The following is a 23,296-nucleotide window of genomic DNA, read 5'->3' on the forward strand; positions in this document are numbered from 1 at the left end:
CCCGTGCAGGTAACAGAAAACCTACTCTCCCGTGCAGGTAACAGAAAACCTACTCTCCCGTGCAGTTAACAGAAATCCTACTCTCCCGTGCAGTTAACAGAAAACCTACTCTCCCGTGCAGTTAACAGAAATCCTACTCTCCCGTGCAGTTAACAGAAAACCTACTCTCCCGTGCAGGTAACAGAAAACCTACTCTCCCGTGCAGGTAACAGAAAACCTACTCTCCCGTGCAGTTAACAGAAATCCTACTCTCCCGTGCAGTTAACAGAAAACCTACTCTCCCGTGCAGTTAACAGAAAACCTACTCTCCCGTGCAGTTAACAGAAAACCTACTCTCCCGTGCAGTTTACAGAAAACCTACTCTCCCGTGCAGTTTACAGAAAACCTACTCTCCCGTGCAGTTAACAGAAATCCTACTCTCCCGTGCAGTTAACAGAAATCCTACTCTCCCGTGCAGGTAACAGAAAACCTACTCTCCCGTGCAGGTAACAGAAAACCTACTCTCCCGTGCAGTTAACAGAAATCCTACTCTCCCGTGCAGTTAACAGAAAACCTACTCTCCCGTGCAGGTAACAGAAAACCTACTCTCCCGTGCAGGTAACAGAAAACCTACTCTCCCGTGCAGTTAACAGAAATCCTACTCTCCCGTGCAGTTAACAGAAAACCTACTCTCCCGTGCAGTTAACAGAAAACCTACTCTCCCGTGCAGTTAACAGAAAACCTACTCTCCCGTGCAGTTTACAGAAAACCTACTCTCCCGTGCAGTTTACAGAAAACCTACTCTCCCGTGCAGTTTACAGAAAACCTACTCTCCCGTGCAGTTTACAGAAAACCTACTCTCCCGTGCAGTTTACAGAAAACCTACTCTCCCGTGCAGTTTACAGAAAACCTACTCTCCCGTGCAGTTTACAGAAAACCTACTCTCCCGTGCAGTTAACAGAAAACCTACTCTCCCGTGCAGTTAACAGAAAACCTACTCTCCCGTGCAGTTAACAGAAAACCTACTCTCCCGTGCAGTTAACAGAAAACCTACTCTTTCGTGCAGTTAACAGAAAACCTACTCTCCCGTGCAGGTAACAGAAAACCTACTCTCCCGTGCAGTTAACAGAAAACCTACTCTCCCGTGCAGTTAACAGAAAACCTACTCTCCCGTGCAGTTAATAGAAAACCTACTCTGCCGTGCAGCAAGGATACTATATGTTAGAAGGATAGGTAGCCCTCCGGCCAGTCCGTGTTTTCAAAACGCCGGCAGCGCCGTCGATATTAAGAGAGTGTCTAAACGTGGAACGTGTTGTTTCTATTCCCTCAAGGACAAATTTTGGCGGTGCTTCCTCCGTGTTTTGTCCTTGACGGATTCTCTATCGCGCATGACCCACCGACGGCGCTGCCATTTTTCGTCCCTCGCCTCATATCCTTCTAACATATAGGATCCTCGCGTGCAGTTAACAGAAAACCTACTCTCCCGCGCAGTTAATAGAAAACCTACTCTCCCGCGCAGTTAATAGAAAACCTACTCTCCCGCGCAGTTAATAGAAAACCTACTCTCCCGCGCAGTTAATAGAAAACCTACTCTCCCGCGCAGTTAATAGAAAACCTACTCTCCCGCGCAGTTAATAGAAAACCTACTCTCCCGCGCAGTTAATAGAAAACCTACTCTCCCGCGCAGTTAATAGAAAACCTACTCTCCCGCGCAGTTAATAGAAAACCTACTCTCCCGCGCAGTTAATAGAAAACCTACTCTCCCGCGCAGTTAATAGAAAACCTACTCTCCCGCGCAGTTAATAGAAAACCTACTCTCCCGCGCAGTTAATAGAAAACCTACTCTCCCGCGCAGTTAATAGAAAACCTACTCTCCCGCGCAGTTAATAGAAAACCTACTCTCCCGCGCAGTTAATAGAAAACCTACTCTCCCGCGCAGTTAATAGAAAACCTACTCTCCCGCGCAGTTAATAGAAAACCTACTCTCCCGCGCAGTTAATAGAAAACCTACTCTCCCGCGCAGTTAATAGAAAACCTACTCTCCCGCGCAGTTAATAGAAAACCTACTCTCCCGCGCAGTTAATAGAAAACCTACTCTCCCGCGCAGTTAATAGAAAACCTACTCTCCCGCGCAGTTAATAGAAAACCTACTCTCCCGCGCAGTTAATAGAAAACCTACTCTCCCGCGCAGTTAATAGAAAACCTACTCTCCCGCGCAGTTAATAGAAAACCTACTCTCCCGCGCAGTTAATAGAAAACCTACTCTCCCGCGCAGTTAATAGAAAACCTACTCTCCCGCGCAGTTAATAGAAAACCTACTCTCCCGCGCAGTTAATAGAAAACCTACTCTCCCGCGCAGTTAATAGAAAACCTACTCTCCCGCGCAGTTAATAGAAAACCTACTCTCCCGCGCAGTTAATAGAAAACCTACTCTCCCGCGCAGTTAATAGAAAACCTACTCTCCCGCGCAGTTAATAGAAAACCTACTCTCCCGCGCAGTTAATAGAAAACCTACTCTCCCGCGCAGTTAATAGAAAACCTACTCTCCCGCGCAGTTAATAGAAAACCTACTCTCCCGCGCAGTTAATAGAAAACCTACTCTCCCGCGCAGTTAATAGAAAACCTACTCTCCCGCGCAGTTAATAGAAAACCTACTCTCCCGCGCAGTTAATAGAAAACCTACTCTCCCGCGCAGTTAATAGAAAACCTACTCTCCCGCGCAGTTAATAGAAAACCTACTCTCCCGCGCAGTTAATAGAAAACCTACTCTCCCGCGCAGTTAATAGAAAACCTACTCTCCCGCGCAGTTAATAGAAAACCTACTCTCCCGCGCAGTTAATAGAAAACCTACTCTCCCGCGCAGTTAATAGAAAACCTACTCTCCCGCGCAGTTAATAGAAAACCTACTCTCCCGCGCAGTTAATAGAAAACCTACTCTCCCGCGCAGTTAATAGAAAACCTACTCTCCCGCGCAGTTAATAGAAAACCTACTCTCCCGCGCAGTTAATAGAAAACCTACTCTCCCGCGCAGTTAATAGAAAACCTACTCTCCCGCGCAGTTAATAGAAAACCTACTCTCCCGCGCAGTTAATAGAAAACCTACTCTCCCGCGCAGTTAATAGAAAACCTACTCTCCCGCGCAGTTAATAGAAAACCTACTCTCCCGCGCAGTTAATAGAAAACCTACTCTCCCGCGCAGTTAATAGAAAACCTACTCTCCCGCGCAGTTAATAGAAAACCTACTCTCCCGCGCAGTTAATAGAAAACCTACTCTCCCGCGCAGTTAATAGAAAACCTACTCTCCCGCGCAGTTAATAGAAAACCTACTCTCCCGCGCAGTTAATAGAAAACCTACTCTCCCGCGCAGTTAATAGAAAACCTACTCTCCCGCGCAGTTAATAGAAAACCTACTCTCCCGCGCAGTTAATAGAAAACCTACTCTCCCGCGCAGTTAATAGAAAACCTACTCTCCCGCGCAGTTAATAGAAAACCTACTCTCCCGCGCAGTTAATAGAAAACCTACTCTCCCGCGCAGTTAATAGAAAACCTACTCTCCCGCGCAGTTAATAGAAAACCTACTCTCCCGCGCAGTTAATAGAAAACCTACTCTCCCGCGCAGTTAATAGAAAACCTACTCTCCCGCGCAGTTAATAGAAAACCTACTCTCCCGCGCAGTTAATAGAAAACCCGCTCTCTTGTATATCTTTTGAAAAACATCTTTTAGTGAATGGTATATACGCTTTCAACGCGCATTTATTGGATTGAAACTTTTAATCGCGCATTGTCATTTAAAGCTACTTCCTTTTTTCGTTTAATTCCCGGAACAATTGCCCCGAGTCGCGATTCTAGATGGGCGGGCATAAGAAGGGTGCGAACTTACCCCCGGTAACGAAGACTCCGGGGGCGCCTTGGATCCAGGCCACGGTTTGCAGTGAGACGGCCTTGCTGGGCGCGGAGTAGCGCTGCACGGCGACGCTGCACTCGAGGGCCGTGTCCAGAAGGAACATGGCCCGTCCGCCCAGGATGACCAGCAGGTAGCTCTGCGACTGCGGGTCCCATTCCAGGGCCGTCACCGCCTGGATGCCCTTTTCGTCCTTGCTCTCTTGGAAGGCTTCCCAGTAGCCATCCGGGACCACCGCGAAGTGCCTCTCCACTTTGCGATCTGCACGAGACGGAAGCGAATCAGTTATTGATGAAAGCCGTCGCTTCTAAATAATAGAGCGAGGCTCAGCGGAGCGCTCTAGACGTTCGAACGCGGGGCCCCAGAGGTCCTATAATTCCTATAAAATCCTATATTTTCGAAAATGTCCTGTAATATCCTAAATTTTTAGCGCAATCCCCAAAAAGTCCTATAAAATCCTATAATTTTTATATTTTCCCCATTTCAAATCCGACCACTAACGAGGAGACTACCCGAGGTGATAATCACCGATTTTGTTGAAACTAGGTGGGTATGTAGACCTTATGGTAACGTGAAAATAACAATTGATCAATTTTTACATATTTTGATCAAATTGACCAAAATTCATCAAAATATCATAAAATTCATTTCATTTGTCAATTTTGATCTATTTTTTTGAATTTTTTTTTAGAAGTGTTATTTTCAATGAGAAAATATACGTACTGTGTTGTCAAAAACATTTTCGGTTGCCATGGCAAAACTAATGCCCATTGCAATTTTTCCCTTGGTGAAATTTCATGTTACCATAAGGTCTACATGCCCACCTAGTTTCAACCAAATCGGTGATTATCACCTCGGGTAGTCTCCTCGTCAGTTGAATTGCCAGATTTAGCTATATAATAATTTCTCATACAAAGTCATTCTAGTCTATACTTTTATTATTGTTAACATGGTTAGCTAATAGTATATTTTTGTGATAAAATGGTTAAATAGTTTCGATTTTTTAATCGAAAATCAAATTTGTTTCACTAAATATAGATTGTTTTTAAATGCATAACGTTAGTAAATGAAATAGCATAAAATCCTATAATTTTGAAAAAAAGTCCTATAAAATCCTATAATTGACGGATTTTGAAATGACGTTTTAGCGCGCGACACTACAGGTACATGTCTTAGGCACACAGCCTTCTTTGCGTGCTTTTTTTACCATAACATGTAGAGGTATTTTCACGCGCAAAATGAATTTTAAAAGCCGTCAATTTTGAAATATAGTCCTATAAAATCCTATAATTTTGAAAAATAGTCTAATAAAATCCTATAATTTTGACAAAATAGTGTAATAAAATCCTATAGTTTTGAAAAATAGTGAAATAAAATCCTATCGTTTTGAAAAATAGTCCTATAATAAAACTGAACATTTGAGTGGGGGCCCTGCGAACGACAACGTCGAGTCACGCAAAGATGGGCACTATCATATCTTTTTTAAATCTGATACTTTTTTGATCGATTCCACAAATAATAATTCTATCAATTTTGATACGATTTTTAACCCAAAAATTCTATACAAAAAATTTAGTTTGAAATGTTTCAGAATACCGTAAAAAAATTGAATGGTTGTGATTCAACGGATTTTTATTGATAGAAAAATTGATCTTAATAGTGATAGTGGCGTTATATTAAAAAAGTTGATAGGAATAAAATTGGTCGAGAAAAGTTACTCATCTTTGATTTTAAATTGATATTTAAACGTTGCGGGGTTTAAAAAAAATTGATCGTGATAGTGATATTGGCGCCATCTTGATGATTTTGAAAGGTAAAAAGATCGATAGGCAAAAAAGTGCCCATCTCTGGAGTCACGTGCGGTTAAAGTTGGAGAGTGCGGTCATATTTTTGTTTTTGTTGAGCTCGCGCGAAAACGCACGAGACCCGCTACACGGAAATATTAGAAAGCGCGCTCAAAAAAATAACACTTTTTATACATGTATGCGTAGGTTTTTATTATTTTATAGAAAGAGCTATTAGAAATATTGAAAATTTTAAATACTATTTATTTCAAATAAAAAATTCAGCTTTTTTTTATTCCAAAACGTGACTAAAACTTAACCTTCACTTTTTGTCGTAAGTAATGAGAGCTAGATATAAGCAATGGACGCTTCAATTAAAGATACTCGGTTTTTACTCCCCTCTCCAAATTCATCTGGGAAGGAACTATTTCCGGTCGGTCGGTTAAACGGTTAGAATCAGTGTTTCTTTCAGAAAATTTTCTTCGGGGGGGGGGTTTCCCAGATATCCGGGGGTGCCGGTATCCAGTGGCGAGCGTAGCATTCCATGCACGCCTGGCAGTGGCGTCGGAAAAGGGGGAAACTCCGGGGGGGGGATGACTTTTTTCCGGGGCTGAGAATTTTGCGTCAGATAAGAAACGCGTCGGCTCACGTGTATTAGGAACATACTAATGTTAATTTTCGATAATATATTTTAAGGTAAAATATATAATTTTACTAAAACTAAGTATAAGAAGATAATATTATTATTATTATCATCCTCTTACGGAATATTTTTATATTACCGGGCGATTTTAAGCAGAGTTAATTTATTTCGTATAAAATTATCTTTCGGAAAAAGATGAACTAAACGTATTACTTTTACAGTACGGTATGCAACAAGTGTTCCTTTTAACCAGGTAACTTTTTTTGCCATGTTAAGGCTTAGCAAAAACCGATGTTATGTTCGAGAAACGTTTCCAGCTTTCTAATATTTCAACAAACACTATATAAATATAACTTATGAGTCCTGGCTGTCGGAAATATTACTTCTTGGCAATTTCTGTGAAGATGTTTATTTAAGCGACTATTGGGGGATCTTAAAATTCATTTTGCGCGTGAAAATACGTCGCCATGTTAGGGTATCAAGCGGGTAAATAAGTCTGCTATACCTCACAATGTAAAAGTACTGTCACGCGCAAAAACGTAATTTTGAAATCGGGCAATTTGAGCATTTTAGAAGTTATGAGGGCTAGATATAAGCAATTTTAGAATTTTTTATTAGCGGTTTTAACCATACTTAATTTTTTAATAAAAAAACACGGTTTTTTTCCCCCAACCCCGCATTCTATACTGTTTTTAGAGTATAAACTTCGGAGTCGGGTCCGTTAATAACTTGAAGACGACGCCGTATTTCTGTCGAGCTAATTTGACACGTGGTATAATATCTATAGCGCTTAAATAATAAATACTGAATATTACAATTTTCCTGCTCAACAAATCGAGAGATAATTATGGTTTATATTGGTTTATATTGGTTAAAACTTAAATGCTCCTAAGCCTTGTGAATTATAGGCGAAATCAGTCCACGGAGAGTGGGTGACCAGACTTCCTATATTTTCCTATATTTTTAATGCCCTCCTGTAAATCCCTATATTTTCACCTATTTTCCTATATTTTCACGGTCTTTTAAAAATGAAAAAACTTTTTTCTACGTTTTATAAAAAACACTACCACTTTCGAACAAAATCTTGTAAATCCGCTAAGTGGTCCAATATTTCAAGAAGGCAGTGTACAAAAAATTATCAATATTCTAGGTGCTTCGAGTCAAAGTATACCCATATGCAATAGTTATCGTATTAGTTTTCCCATATTTTCTTATTTAGTTATCTATAATAAAATATAATATTGTAATATAATATAATCTATAATTCGCCTATTTTTTTCCTTTAATGCGCCTATTTTATTTCCTTTATTTTTCTATAATTCGCCTATTTTATTTCCTATATTTCCTATAATTCGCCTATTTTATTTCCTATATTTCCTATAATTCGCAAAAATACACTATTTTCGACTCGCTTTTTAACATTATTTAATTAATTAACTTAAACCAAATTGGAAATCGATGAAAATACCGCGACTCGCTGCCTTTGCGCCATAAGATAAGCTGTGAGAAATTTGGAGGTCCTAGGTTTAACGGCTCGGACGCCTATAGAGAAACAGACGCAAGACAGACAGAAGACACTTAGGCGAATTATTATCTATACTATATTCCTATTTTATTTCCTATATTTCCTATAATTCGCCTATTTTACTTCCTATATTTCGCCTATTTTATTTCTTATTTCTTATATTTCCTATAATTCGCCTATTTTATTTCTTATTTCCTATAATTCGCCTATTTTATTTCCTATATTTCCTATAATTCGCCTCTAAAATTCCTATTTTTCCTATAAAATTTTGAAAGCCTTTCCTTGGTCACCCTGCGGAAACGCATTTAAAGTAAAGTAGGGAACGCGAAAACCAATATTGGTCTTTAGACTGTTCACGGCGTTTTAGTATAGGTTAAACACTTTTTATTTTCGTCACGTACCCGGGTTTATCAAATATTTCTAAAATGTGTAAACATTCTATTTTTACTGGAAATGTTACCGTAGCAGTTAAAGTGCAAACTGATTTAAAATTAATTAATTTAAGGAAACGTCTAAATACTCCCGACGCTGTCGTTCAAACTCTTAGAGCGTCCTGCTAAACCTCTCTAATAATTATCTTCGTACGTCGCCAACGCCTGATGCGGCCGTTGGGATAGGTCTCGCGTTATTTGCAACCGGATCGATTTTCTAAATGGAATTTGGTTGTCTTCAGCGGAAGAATGACCTTCAGACGACGGCAACTCTATTTCTTTCCTTTGACTCTCTGTCTCGTTAGATAATTCCGCGACACGATTGTCCCCTTTGGCAGCAAAGTGCGATGTCCGCTCAATCGAGGCTTAAATCCGGGAGCTGACTTTTTATCAGTAGTTTAGTGTTTAGCGAAGATTTTCATTATAGCATCTCTATAGATTAGTAATTACCTGGGTTCCAAAGTGGTATTTAACAGGTGGTAAATAACGTTATGGTGTCTCATGTGTGCAGCCAGCTTTAAACCAAAATAGTTCCAAATAAAGTTTAGTAGAAATTATTATTAAGTCTCGCTAACGGTGTTTCCTCAGAAACGATTCTGAACAGATTTAGGTTAAATACTTAAATTAAATAGTAGTGGGAACAATGCGGTAAACGCCTATGTTAAAAGGGGGGTAAAAATGTCGAGCCACCCTGCGAAAGTTTAATTTATATAGAGACGAATTTCCTGTCTGGCGTAGTTTCGTGTTTTCGGTTTTAAATTGTCTGCGAAATAGCAGTTTCTTATTGGTCTTTCATATAAATTCAAATTTTGCTGGCTGGCTGACCACAGTTCCTTTATTTCCTATTTTTTCGTATAATTTAACGACCTTATATAATAATTTCATTAAATTTCCTAAAATACCCTCTATTTTAATTCAAAAGTCTGAAGAAATTAAAATCGTTGTTGTTTTACCCTTAGAAGTCTTTAAAACGTCCTTGTTTTTAAAGATGCTTAGTTCGAACACTGTTCGCCGGTAGTTTTCGACTATTTCTATCGGTTATCAACTTCATTTTGAATGTTATACCCCTTTAAACAATTTTGACAACCATTTTCTTTTATTGTATAATTAGGGTTGGCTGGTTTAAATCATGGTTTAAACCAAGTGATTTAAAAAAAATTATTCCAAAATGTTTGTACATTTTCTTACCGAAATTATTACATTTTTTTTAAATAGAGCTAATACCCAAGGCACCACCTTCGACCACATAAGCAATGTTGCTTGTGCGTAACAGGTAGCCGGGTTACAATGCGTAGGAGGGTGGTGGCAAGCCACGCGAGCCAACCGTCAGCTCCATACACTTACTATTACCGTTAACCTCAGTAAGTTTTTATGGGAAGGGGAAACCGAAGATCTCGGGGGAAAACCCCTTTAACCAGATCATACTTGGTTTAAATTTTAAACGCGAAAGGCGGGCAAGGCTTAAGGTTTTTCAAAGCGTATTGAGAAAATGATACGGAGATATCGCCTTCAGAATCACGATTATTGTTCATTAGAATGTATATTTATGTTTAGCAGATACTAGTTTTAACATTTATTACCTTTACAATGTAGAAATTACCAAGTTCAATCAAAACGAGGCGAGTCTCTCAAAATTTAAATTTTATGGGAATTCTACGAGCTAAAATGTAAAGAATAGTCTGCATTTTTCAAATGTTTTCTCCGCTACTGCTCGCGTATGAATCAAGGGGCTATCCAATCCTTCCAATGTTAGAAATTTTGTACATCTGATTTCAGATTTCAAGTGATTTCAAAATCTAATTGATTAAAGTTATTAAAGCTACTAAATTTGCGTGATTTAAAGTGATTTCAAAATTTAATTGCATAAAGTTATTAAAGCTACTAAATTTGCGTGATTTAAAGTGATTTCAAAATTTAATTGCATAAAGTTATTAAAGCTACTAAATTTGCGTGATTTCAAGTGATTTCACGGCTGATTTGTACACCTGAAATCCCTCGGTATGAATATATCGAGAGGACTATATTTTCTGGCCACAAATCGGCTTAACAAATCTGTATCCCTCCGAATACCTCTAGTTCGAAAACGAGATGTTTCACGGTTTTGGGCAAGTAGCCGAGTTAGAGGCTCCTCTTATTATAGGCTTCTGGTTACATGTATGCACGGTTAAACTAAAGTGAAAAATAGATTAAAAGTAAAATAAAGGGTTGTTAAAAGAACCTGATTTAAACCAAAAAACCGGTGTTTTGGGTCCCCCCCCACCCTGTGTATAATTAATTTTATCCTATTCCCCCCCAATTTTCTTCCCATTTTTTCCTATATTTCACTGATAAATATCCTATAATAGAGCGTTATATAAAATCGGTGTGGTGTGCTTTCCCCATTTGAGTTCGGAGGAGGTGAAGGTTTGGCCGCTTTTTCGTGTGAGATAGAAATATTAATCTGGCAAGCCCGTAAGAAATTGAGAGCAGTTGCTAGCCTAGGCTTCACTAATTTCCGGCTTTCCGCGCCGTTTTTCTTATTTTAAATGATTGTTGTAATAAATGTATGATGGCAAATAAGCAAAATACTAGTCCCAAATCCACGGGTTTAAAAAAAAAACATAGATCATGAAAATATCCTTAACCCCAAACATACTTCAACACTTAGGGTCCCTCTTACAACTCCTAAAAGGTACGTTTCTAAAATATTAATATAAAGACAGGACATAAGCCGAATTCTCTTAAACCAAAGAATAACAAATGTTGTTAGTCCTGCTGAACTAGCTCTATAGTCAGTATGAAAAGTTTGGCCGGTTTTGGGCCGATTTTATAGAACGCTCTATTCCTTTAAACGATTTTAAAATATTCTGTGGTCACCCTGTAGGCCTATAGCCCGACCACTTGTTTAAATGCCTTAAAAGTCGCTAGATGACTTGGACCTAAGGTGAGGCCTTGGGTATTAGCCTAGCTGATTATTAATATTATTATTATTATTGTCTCAACCAAGTAATTTTCCCTAAGTAAAAATAAGTACATCATTGCATGTAGAAACTCGGTTCACGATCCATGTTGACCAGCATTGTTTCACAAAAATGTTGACGCGTGTGAAATTGCCTTTAATCATTAAATGTAAAGAGATCAGGGAATTTCTATGTCAGCCCGAAATACTGTCTGTATAAACGGGGTATCAGCGACAAGCACGAATAAATATGAGTTCTAATAATTAGATTATTGATTACGATTTCACTAAACGCTTACCGCGTTACGGCTAGGTCGATAAAAATGTTGGTCATATTTTTCCGGGAAATTGTTTGCTTCGTTACCTTTGATGTAGATGGAAACAGTTCCGTTGGCGTGACCGAAGGCGAGCTTGCCCGGGACGGTGGGGTGCCAGCGGGCGTGCGTGACGGCGCTGTTGAAGGGGGTGATTTCCTTCCACTGAACCGACTTCCATTGCTGTTGCTCTCGCCGGATCAAGCCGTCGCTGCTTCGAAGACTCTGAAACAGCCATTAGATCACATTTATTTCAGGGACCCCAGAGCTCCTATAATTCCTATCACATTCTATATTTCCAAAAATGTCCTATAACAGGGTTGCCACACGTCAGGGAAATCAGGGAAAAGTCAGGGAATTTAAAAATGGGTCTAAAAAGTCGGGGAATTTTAAGAATTGGTAAAAATTCAGGGAAAAGTTAGGGAATTCAATTTTATCTTGGCACTTTTTGAAGGTAATTTAACTCTACAGGGTTCATACAAACATGGAAATCAGTGAAATCCTGGAAATATCAGTGACATTTATTTAAAGCAAAAAAGTCAGGGAAATATCAGGGAAAATGAAAATTTTCCTGAAAAATCAGGGAAATCAGGGAAAATGATTTTGAGAACTCCAAATGATGTGCAATTTGTTTTAGTATTTTTGAAATTATTAATTAGTATTGAATTCTTACGTTCAATCTTGACTATATTATATTAGAAAGTGTAACAGTAATGCTTTTAACATTTTAGAGACCCCTATTGTTTTAAAAAATACACCTGGAAAATATTCAAAACTACCCTGGAAAACCTGGAAATATCAGGGAAAAGGGTTTTTGAAATATTGTATGAACCCTGCTCTAGATCTATGATAAATTCCACGATTATCATTTATTTCCTTGAATGTTTGGCTAATTTTTTCAACATTGCAATAACCTTTTTACTGAAATATAAGTTCATCTATAGAAAAATTTTGGCCTTAATAAGTGGGAAAATCTGTTAAAATGGTCAGGGAAAACAGGGAATAGTCAGGGAATTTGAATCTGAAAATTTTGTGGTAACCCTGTATAACATCCTATATTTTTAGCAAAATCTCCAAAAGTCCTATAATATCATAAAATTTTGATATTTGGCCCATTTCAAATCCCGCCACTCAGTTAAATTGCTAGATTTAGCTATATATAAATGTAGGATAAATTCCTATACAAAGTCGTTCTAGTCTATACTTAAATTGCTATTGTTAACACGGTTAGCTACTAGTATATTTCGGTGATAAAATGGTTCAATAGTTTCTATTTTTTAAGTGAAAATCAAAGATTTATTTCACTAAATATAGATTTTGTTCTTAAATGCATAAAGTTAGTAGATGAAATAGCATATACATGTCTAGTCCTATAATTTTGAAAAACAATAGTCCTATAAAATCTTATTATTTTGCAAAAATAGTCCTATAAAATCCTATAATTTTGAAAAACAATAGTCCTATAAAATCCTATAATTTTGAAAAACAATAGTCCTATAAAATCCTATAATTTTGAAAAACAATAGTCCTATAAAATCCTATAATTTTGAAAAACAATAGTCCTATAAAATCCTATAATTTTGAAAAACAATAGTCCTATAAAATCTTATTATTTTGCAAAAATAGTCCTATAAAATCCTATAATTTTGAAAAACAATAGTCCTATAAAATCCTATAATTTTGAAAAACAATAGTCCTATAAAATCCTATAATTTTGAAAAACAATAGTCCTATAAAATCCTATAATTTTGAAAAACAATAGTCCTATAAAATCTTATTATTTTGCAAAAATAGTCCTATAAAATCCTATAATTTTGAAAAACAATAGTCCTATAAAATCCTATAATTTTGAAAAACAATAGTCCTATAAAATCCTATAATTTTGAAAAACAATAGTCCTATAAAATCCTATAATTTTGAAAAACAATAGTCCTATAAAATCCTATAATTTTGAAAAACAATAGTCCTATAAAATCTTATTATTTTGCAAAAATAGTCCTATAAAATCCTATAATTTTGAAAAACAATAGTCCTATAAAATCCTATAATTTTGAAAAACAATAGTCCTATAAAATCCTATAATTTTGAAAAACAATAGTCCTATAAAATCCTATAATTTTGAAAAACAATAGTCCTATAAAATCCTATAATTTTGAAAAACAATAGTCCTATAAAATCTTATTATTTTGCAAAAATAGTCCTATAAAATCCTATAATTTTGAAAAACAATAGTCCTATAAAATCCTATAATTTTGAAAAACAATAGTCCTATAAAATCCTATAATTTTGAAAAACAATAGTCCTATAAAATCCTATAATTTTGAAAAACAATAGTCCTATAAAATCTTATTATTTTGCAAAAATAGTCCTATAAAATCCTATAATTTTGAAAAACAATAGTCCTATAAAATCCTATAATTTTGAAAAACAATAGTCCTATAAAATCCTATAATTTTGAAAAACAATAGTCCTATAAAATCCTATAATTTTGAAAAACAATAGTCCTATAAAATCCTATAATTTTGAAAAACAATAGTCCTATAAAATCCTATAATTTTGAAAAACAATAGTCCTATAAAATCCTATAATTTCGAAAAACAATAGTCCTATAAAATCCTATAATTTTGAAAAACAATAGTCCTATAAAATCTTATATATTTTTTAAATATAATCCAATTTTTCCTATAATATAATTTAAGATTTGAGTGGAGGCCCTGTTACTTAATAAGCCGATCAAGAAGTATATATAGATATGGTATCGGTATCGGTTAGCAGATTAATCGGCTCGCGTCTAAATTTGCGATTTAAAAAAAGTTGCTTTAAAAGTATTTGTTTTATCTTCATTAAAATTATTCCTAAAATTTCCTATAAATTCACCTGAACGTTCCTAAAAATTACTCCTATAATTTCCTATATTTATCTAACAATTACTCCTATAATTTCCTATATTTATCTAACAATTACTCCTATAATTTCCTATATTTATCTAACAATTACTCCTATAATTTCCTATATTTATTTAAAAATTACTCCTATAATTTCCTATATTTATCTAAAAATTACTCCTATAATTTCCTATATTTATCTAAAAATTACTCCTATAATTTCCTATATTTATCTAACAATTACTCCTATAATTTCCTATATTTATCTAACAATTACTCCTATAATTTCCTATATTTATTTAAAAATTACTCCTATAATTTCCTATATTTATCTAAAAATTACTCCTATAATTTCCTATATTTATCTAAAAATTACTCCTATAATTTCCTATATTTATCTAAAAATTACTCCTATAATTTCCTATATTTATCTAAAAATTACTCGTATAATTTCCTATATTTATCTAAACATTACTCCTATAATTTCCTATATTTATCTAAACATTACTCCTATAATTTCCTATATTTATCCAAACATTACTCCTATAATTTCCTATATTTATCTAAAAATTACTCCTATAATTTCCTATATTTATCTAAAAATTGCTCCTATAATTTCCTATATTTATCTAAACATTGCTCCTATAATTTCCTATGTTTATCTAAACATTACTCGTATAATTTCCTATATTTATCTAAAAATTACTCGTATAATTTCCTATATTTATCTAAACATTACTCCTATAATTTCCTATATTTATCCAAACATTACTCCTATAATTTCCTATATTTATCTAAACATTACTCCTATAATTTCCTATATTTATCTAAAAATTACTCCTATAATTTCCTATATTTATCTAAACATTACTCCTATAATTTCCTATATTTATCCAAACATTGCTCCTATAATTTCCTATATTTATCTAAAAATTGCTCCTATAATTTCCTATATTTATCTAAAAATTGCTCCTATAATTTCCTATATTTATCTAAACATTACTCCTATAATTTCCTATATTTATCCAAACATTACTCCTATAATTTCCTATATTTATCTAAACATTACTCCTATAATTTCCTATATTTATCTAAAAATTACTCCTATAATTTCCTATATTTATCTAAACATTACTCCTATAATTTCCTATATTTATCTAAACATTGCTCCTATAATTTCCTATGTTTATCTAAACATTACTCGTATAATTTCCTATATTTATCTAAAAATTACTCGTATAATTTCCTATATTTATCTAAACATTACTCCTATAATTTCCTATATTTATCCAAACATTACTCCTATAATTTCCTATATTTATCTAAACATTACTCCTATAATTTCCTATATTTATCTAAAAATTACTCCTATAATTTCCTATATTTATCTAAACATTACTCCTATAATTTCCTATATTTATCCAAACATTGCTCCTATAATTTCCTATATTTATCTAAAAATTGCTCCTATAATTTCCTATATTTATCTAAAAATTGCTCCTATAATTTCCTATATTTATCTAAACATTACTCCTATAATTTCCTATATTTATCCAAACATTACTCCTATAATTTCCTATATTTATCTAAACATTACTCCTATAATTTCCTATATTTATCTAAAAATTACTCCTATAATTTCCTATATTTATCTAAACATTACTCCTATAATTTCCTATATTTATCTAAAAATTACTCCTATAATTTCCTATATTTATCTAAAAATTACTCCTATAATTTCCTATATTTATCTAAAAATTGCTCCTATAATTTCCTATATTTATCTAAACATTACTCCTATAATTTCCTATATTTATCTAAAAATTACTCGTATAATTTCCTATATTTATCTAAAAATTACTCGTATAATTTCCTATATTTATCTAAACATTACTATTATAATTTCCTATATTTATCTAAACATTACTCCTATAATTTCCTATATTTATCTAAAAATTACTCCTATAATTTCCTATAACAAATCGTTGAAATCGGAATATCTCTATCAAAATTATCATACTAGACGCAATTTTGTGATAACACTATTGCCATCTCTAGATTCGTTGGAGAACCACAATTTAGCAGACGATAGTTTATAGAATCCTACGAGCGTTTCTAAATAATAGTTCAACGATAGATCTATGGATGGCGCCACGTTTGCAGCTGTCACTCGCTATCGGCTAATCTCCATTCCGTTACCAAATATTTGATATTATTATTTTGCTCATTCGTAAGAAGTTCAACATTTCCTATTACGATTAATCGAATGTATTGCATATTTTTAATCCGTAATCGATTCGATACCCGTAAAGTTATCGAACTCTAAACAATGACTTGGAAAATTAATCGGCTAATTTAAACTGTATCGATTCTCGTTATGTCGATTATATTAATGGTTAAATATTTCAATTGCTCAATCGTTAAAATTTTATATCAGTAAATAATAGTGGCTTTTTAATCGATTAATAGTTTAAATTTTTAATCGATTAAAGGTTAAAATGTTAATCGATTGATTGTTTAAATGTTCAAATAATCGGAAATAGAACAAACCACTCCTTCAGTCAATACTTTGTCGCAGTTATAGCTCTAACCGATTAATATTAAATCAGGGTTGCCACACATCAGGGAAAAGTCAGGGATTTTAAAAAATGAGCCTAGAAAGTCAGGGGAAGGTCAGGGAATTTTAAGAATTTGTAAAAAGTCAGGGTATTAAATTTTATCTTGACACTTTTTGAAGGTAATTTTACTCTATTTAATTCCTTCAAAGATATTTTAACGTTGCAATAATACTTTTGTACGGAAATGGAGGTTGATTTCAATTTATAAACTTCTGATAAAAGTAAAATACAAAGCTAAAAATTGTCTAATTTGGGTTTTAAAAAGTCAGGGAAAACAGGTAATAGTCGGGGAATTTGTATCTGGAGTTATTGTGGCAACCCTGTAAAGCTTTATCAAACAATATCATCTATACAATAAATGCTCATTTGAATGTCCTATAAAGATTTTAATTCTTTCTATGGTCTCTATGGATTTGCGAAGCCAATTACCGGTGGCGGGTAAAATTTAACCGACTAATATGAAATGTTAATCGAACAATTCGATAGGTACAATAAACGAACTGATAAGGAGAAACGAACCTCTTCTAAAGTGAGTGGATCTACGGCTCGTGGTATATGTTGGGTGGGTCCAAAGCACGGATGAAGATTATCCCGCGGGCTGTACCGCCCAGAAAAAGATGGCCACCTCAAGGGGAAATTCCCTTCGGTATAATTAGGGGACGATTTATAAAGGTTAAGAAAACCTATTAGCGAAAAAGCAAAAGGGATATGTACTCCGTATAATGTCGGCTCTCTGAGCCTCCGAATTGAGCCCCTTAACTGATGCTTCTAATAATGGAATTAATTTCTTTTAAAGAAGAGCTAAGGGAGCTTCTAGCCTAGATTTCCAATTATTTTCTTTCGCTTTTAATGAAGTAGGGCCATTAGCCGCGACCAACCCCATCTAGCGGTTTTCCCGGGAACGTTTTTTTCCCTCGCCAACATCGGCTCTCGTCGGATAATAATTTGATGGTGGTCAAATTCTTACCGTCCCTTTGGGAGAGACGTTCTTCCACAGATAAAGCGGTCCTTTTTCGTCGCAGTAGATAATGGCGTCGTAGTCGTCTTGATGCCAAGCGATGACCAGTGGCCGGACGTTGACCATGCTGGTTGAAGCTACGGCGCAGTGGTTGGAGACGCTCCAGACCAGGATCAAAGGATCCCTGCTGGCCACCGCCAGCAAGTCGTCGTTTTTAGGATGCCACGCGATGCCCGTTATAGTTTTGGTCGTTTGGGATATGACCGAATCCAGCACGAATTGACCCACATCGCTCGAATACTGGGAAGGAAATATATTCAATTACTCTTCTCTATATTAGAAATAGTTTTACGTAATAATGATAATAATAATAATCAGCTTGGCTAATCACCCGAGGCACCACCTTAGGCCCAGAGTTCTTAAATTACCGTAATTTTATTTTTTTTTAAAAAGGTTTTTTTTTACGATTAAAACAAGGAATACAAACAAGAAACGCTTTTGTTGGGTATTATACATTTTATAAATTACCACAATAGGTTATAAATGCCCAAAAATGTTCAATTATCTTCATTTTGAGATTAATTATCAGTATCATCATATTCCTCATGGTACTCACTATCGTTTTCATCCTCGTCAGATTCATCGATAGTTAATTGAACCGGTATAAACAGGGCTAGACATAAGTATTCTTCCTATTAAACGTATCAAACTATTCTAACACGGCCTTCGACTCCTTGGAAATTCGCAACCAAAACGAATCTAGGTGGCGCAGCGGTGCCTAGCTATTCGAGTTAGTGCGTTACACGGTTTACGCTTATGATCTAGTGTTTGCTGGAGTGAAATTACATTATTAAACGATGCAAAAATACACTAAATGATATTTGTAATCTTGTGCGACGTATTTTAGGTACATTTTAGCCCGAAAGATCAAAGAAAATTGAGAAACAGTGAAACACGAATACCATGGTAAATTACCATGGTAATTTACCACAGTAAATTACCCTGGTAATTACCAGGGTAATTACCATTTTCGTAATTTACCTGAGAAAATTGTAAATTACTGTTACCAGGGTAATTTACCGCGTAAATTACCAGGGTAAATTACCGATTCGTATCTCTACTTAGGCCTAAGTCATCAAGCGACTTTTAAAGCTATTTATTAAGGCGGTCGGTTTACAATACGTAGGAGGGTGGTGTCTGCATGCAAGGGGTAAGACAGTCTCAGATAATCTGTACACCGAGTTCGTGCATTTAGCACTGTTAAAGGTACATATTTTCAAGAGTTCGCGAGTTCCATTTAGCACTGTCAAAGGTACGGCAGTGTACACCGAGTTCGCATAGTGTCTTACCCCTCGGTGTCATGCCCTTCATGCCACGCGAGCCAACAGCTCCCTACACTAACTATTACCGTTAACCTCGACAAGTTTTTATGGATGGGGAAACAGTGTGGATAATATGACGTAACTCTCCACTGCATAAAATGTCATAAATATTGGTAAATTATCGGATTCATTAAGCGGGAAAAGTTATCATTTAAAAAAAACTTGATTTAAAACGATATTTTTTAAAAATAAGTTGATTTAAATAAAATTGATTATATCAGAGAACTCTGATGGCAAACAATTCACGTGACTAATAGTCGTAAAATATCACATATACAGGCGGTCTGGGCCGATCAAATGAAGACACCCTGTATAAGGTTGAATTTTCTTTGCATAGAAAGGCAAAATTTAACCTTAATTATATGGCGAATAATCCTTCTGCCTAATATTGGTAAAATATCGGATTTATAAGGCGGAATTCCTTTGCATATAAATTAAGGCACAATTTAATCTGGAGGTTATGGCGAAAACTACCTGTGTCCAATATTGGTAAAATATCGGATTTATAAGGCGGAATTCCTTTGCATATAAATTAAGGCACAATTTAATCTGGAGGTTATGGCGAAAACTACCTGTGTCCAATATTGGTAAAATATCGGATTTATAAGGCGGAATTCCTTTGCATATAAATTAAGGCACAATTTAATCTGGAGGTTATGGCGAAAACTACCTGTGTCCAATATTGGTAAAATATCGGATTTATAAGGCGGAATTCCTTTGCATATAAATTAAGGCACAATTTAATCTGGAGGTTATGGCGAAAACTACCTGTGTCCAATATTGGTAAAATATCGGATTTATACGGCGGAATTCCTTTGCATATAAATTAAGGCACAATTTAATCTGGAGGTTATGGCGAAAACTACCTGTGTCCAATATTGGTAAAATATCGGATTTATAAGGCGGAATTCCTTTGCATATAAATTAAGGCACAATTTAATCTGGAGGTTATGGCGAAAACTACCTGTGTCCAATATTGGTAAAATATCGGATTTATAAGGCGGAATTCCTTTGCATATAAATTAAGGCACAATTTAATCTGGAGGTTATGGCGAAAACTACCTGTGTCCAATATTGGTAAAATATCGGATTTATAAGGCGGAATTCCTTTGCATATAAATTAAGGCACAATTTAATCTGGAGGTTATGGCGAAAACTACCTGTGTCCAATATTGGTAAAATATCGGATTTATACGGCGGAATTCCTTTGCATATAAATTAAGGCACAATTTAATCTGGAGGTTATGGCGAAAACTACCTGTGTCCAATATTGGTAAAATATCGGATTTATACGGCGGAATTCCTTTGCATATAAATTAAGGCACAATTTAATCTGGAGGTTATGGCGAAAACTACCTGTGTCCAATATTGGTAAAATATCGGATTTATACGGCGGAATTCCTTTGCATATAAATTAAGGCACAATTTAATCTGGAGGTTATGGCGAAAACTACCTGTGTCCAATATTGGTAAAATATCGGATTTATAAGGCGGAATTCCTTTGCATATAAATTAAGGCACAATTTAATCTGGAGGTTATGGCGAAAACTACCTGTGTCCAATATTGGTAAAATATCGGATTTATACGGCGGAATTCCTTTGCATATAAATTAAGGCACAATTTAATCTGGAGGTTATGGCGAAAACTACCTGTGTCCAATATTGGTAAAATATCGGATTTATAAGGCGGAATTCCTTTGCATATAAATTAAGGCACAATTTAATCTGGAGGTTATGGCGAAAACTACCTGTGTCCAATATTGGTAAAATATCGGATTTATACGGCGGAATTCCTTTGCATATAAATTAAGGCACAATTTAATCTGGAGGTTATGGCGAAAACTACCTGTGTCCAATATTGGTAAAATATCGGATTTATACGGCGGAATTCCTTTGCATATAAATTAAGGCACAATTTAATCTGGAGGTTATGGCGAAAACTACCTGTGTCCAATATTGGTAAAATATCGGATTTATAAGGCGGAATTCCTTTGCATATAAATTAAGGCACAATTTAATCTGGAGGTTATGGCGAAAACTACCTGTGTCCAATATTGGTAAAATATCGGATTTATACGGCGGAATTCCTTTGCATATAAATTAAGGCACAATTTAATCTGGAGGTTATGGCGAAAACTACCTGTGTCCAATATTGGTAAAATATCGGATTTATACGGCGGAATTCCTTTGCATATAAATTAAGGCACAATTTAATCTGGAGGTTATGGCGAAAACTACCTGTGTCCAATATTGGTAAAATATCGGATTTATACGGCGGAATTCCTTTGCATATAAATTAAGGCACAATTTAATCTGGAGGTTATGGCGAAAACTACCTGTGTCCAATATTGGTAAAATATCGGATTTATAAGGCGGAATTCCTTTGCATATAAATTAAGGCACAATTTAATCTGGAGGTTATGGCGAAAACTACCTGTGTCCAATATTGGTAAAATATCGGATTTATACGGCGGAATTCCTTTGCATATAAATTAAGGCACAATTTAATCTGGAGGTTATGGCGAAAACTACCTGTGTCCAATATTGGTAAAATATCGGATTTATACGGCGGAATTCCTTTGCATATAAATTAAGGCACAATTTAATCTGGAGGTTATGGCGAAAACTACCTGTGTCCAATATTGGTAAAATATCGGATTTATAAGGCGGAATTCCTTTGCATATAAATTAAGGCACAATTTAATCTGGAGGTTATGGCGAAAACTACCTGTGTCCAATATTGGTAAAATATCGGATTTATAAGGCGGAATTCCTTTGCATATAAATTAAGGCACAATTTAATCTGGAGGTTATGGCGAAAACTACCTGTGTCCAATATTGGTAAAATATCGGATTTATACGGCGGAATTCCTTTGCATATAAATTAAGGCACAATTTAATCTGGAGGTTATGGCGAAAACTACCTGTGTCCAATATTGGTAAAATATCGGATTTATACGGCGGAATTCCTTTGCATATAAATTAAGGCACAATTTAATCTGGAGGTTATGGCGAAAACTACCTGTGTCCAATATTGGTAAAATATCGGATTTATAAGGCGGAATTCCTTTGCATATAAATTAAGGCACAATTTAATCTGGAGGTTATGGCGAAAACTACCTGTGTCCAATATTGGTAAAATATCGGATTTATAAGGCGGAATTCCTTTGCATATAAATTAAGGCACAATTTAATCTGGAGGTTATGGCGAAAACTACCTGTGTCCAATATTGGTAAAATATCGGATTTATACGGCGGAATTCCTTTGCATATAAATTAAGGCACAATTTAATCTGGAGGTTATGGCGAAAACTACCTGTGTCCAATATTGGTAAAATATCGGATTTATAAGGCGGAATTCCTTTGCATATAAATTAAGGCACAATTTAATCTGGAGGTTATGGCGAAAACTACCTGTGTCCAATATTGGTAAAATATCGGATTTATAAGGCGGAATTCCTTTGCATATAAATTAAGGCACAATTTAATCTGGAGGTTATGGCGAAAACTACCTGTGTCCAATATTGGTAAAATATCGGATTTATAAGGCGGAATTCCTTTGCATATAAATTAAGGCACAATTTAATCTGGAGGTTATGGCGAAAACTACCTGTGTCCAATATTGGTAAAATATCGGATTTATACGGCGGAATTCCTTTGCATATAAATTAAGGCACAATTTAATCTGGAGGTTATGGCGAAAACTACCTGTGTCCAATATTGGTAAAATATCGGATTTATACGGCGGAATTCCTTTGCATATAAATTAAGGCACAATTTAATCTGGAGGTTATGGCGAAAACTACCTGTGTCCAATATTGGTAAAATATCGGATTTATAAGGCGGAATTCCTTTGCATATAAATTAAGGCACAATTTAATCTGGAGGTTATGGCGAAAACTACCTGTGTCCAATATTGGTAAAATATCGGATTTATA

The 23,296-nt window shown here is 35.2% G+C and overlaps 2 protein-coding genes across 5 annotated transcripts in view; one reads left to right on the forward strand and one right to left on the reverse strand.

The window, feature by feature from the left end:
• LOC149945515 (protein YIPF6) overlaps positions 1-23,296 on the forward strand; it is a 268,416-nt gene that overhangs the window by 62,866 nt on the left and 182,254 nt on the right. The window lies entirely within an intron of this gene.
• LOC149945516 (WD repeat-containing protein 17-like) overlaps positions 1-23,296 on the reverse strand; it is an 85,024-nt gene that overhangs the window by 61,313 nt on the left and 415 nt on the right. Inside the window, exons 2-4 of the mRNA XM_090176585.1 lie at positions 17,986-18,276; positions 11,566-11,740; positions 3,860-4,141 (exon numbers count right to left, since the gene is read on the reverse strand). Of these exons, the coding sequence (XP_090032711.1) occupies positions 3,860-4,141; positions 11,566-11,740; positions 17,986-18,276 (748 nt within the window). The remainder of the gene's footprint in view (positions 1-3,859; positions 4,142-11,565; positions 11,741-17,985; positions 18,277-23,296) is intronic.

This window comes from Leiobunum rupestre, chromosome 5, assembly GCF_980474605.1.
Source record: "Leiobunum rupestre chromosome 5, qqLeiRupe1.1.hap1, whole genome shotgun sequence".
NCBI classification, from domain to species: domain Eukaryota; kingdom Metazoa; phylum Arthropoda; class Arachnida; order Opiliones; family Sclerosomatidae; genus Leiobunum; species Leiobunum rupestre.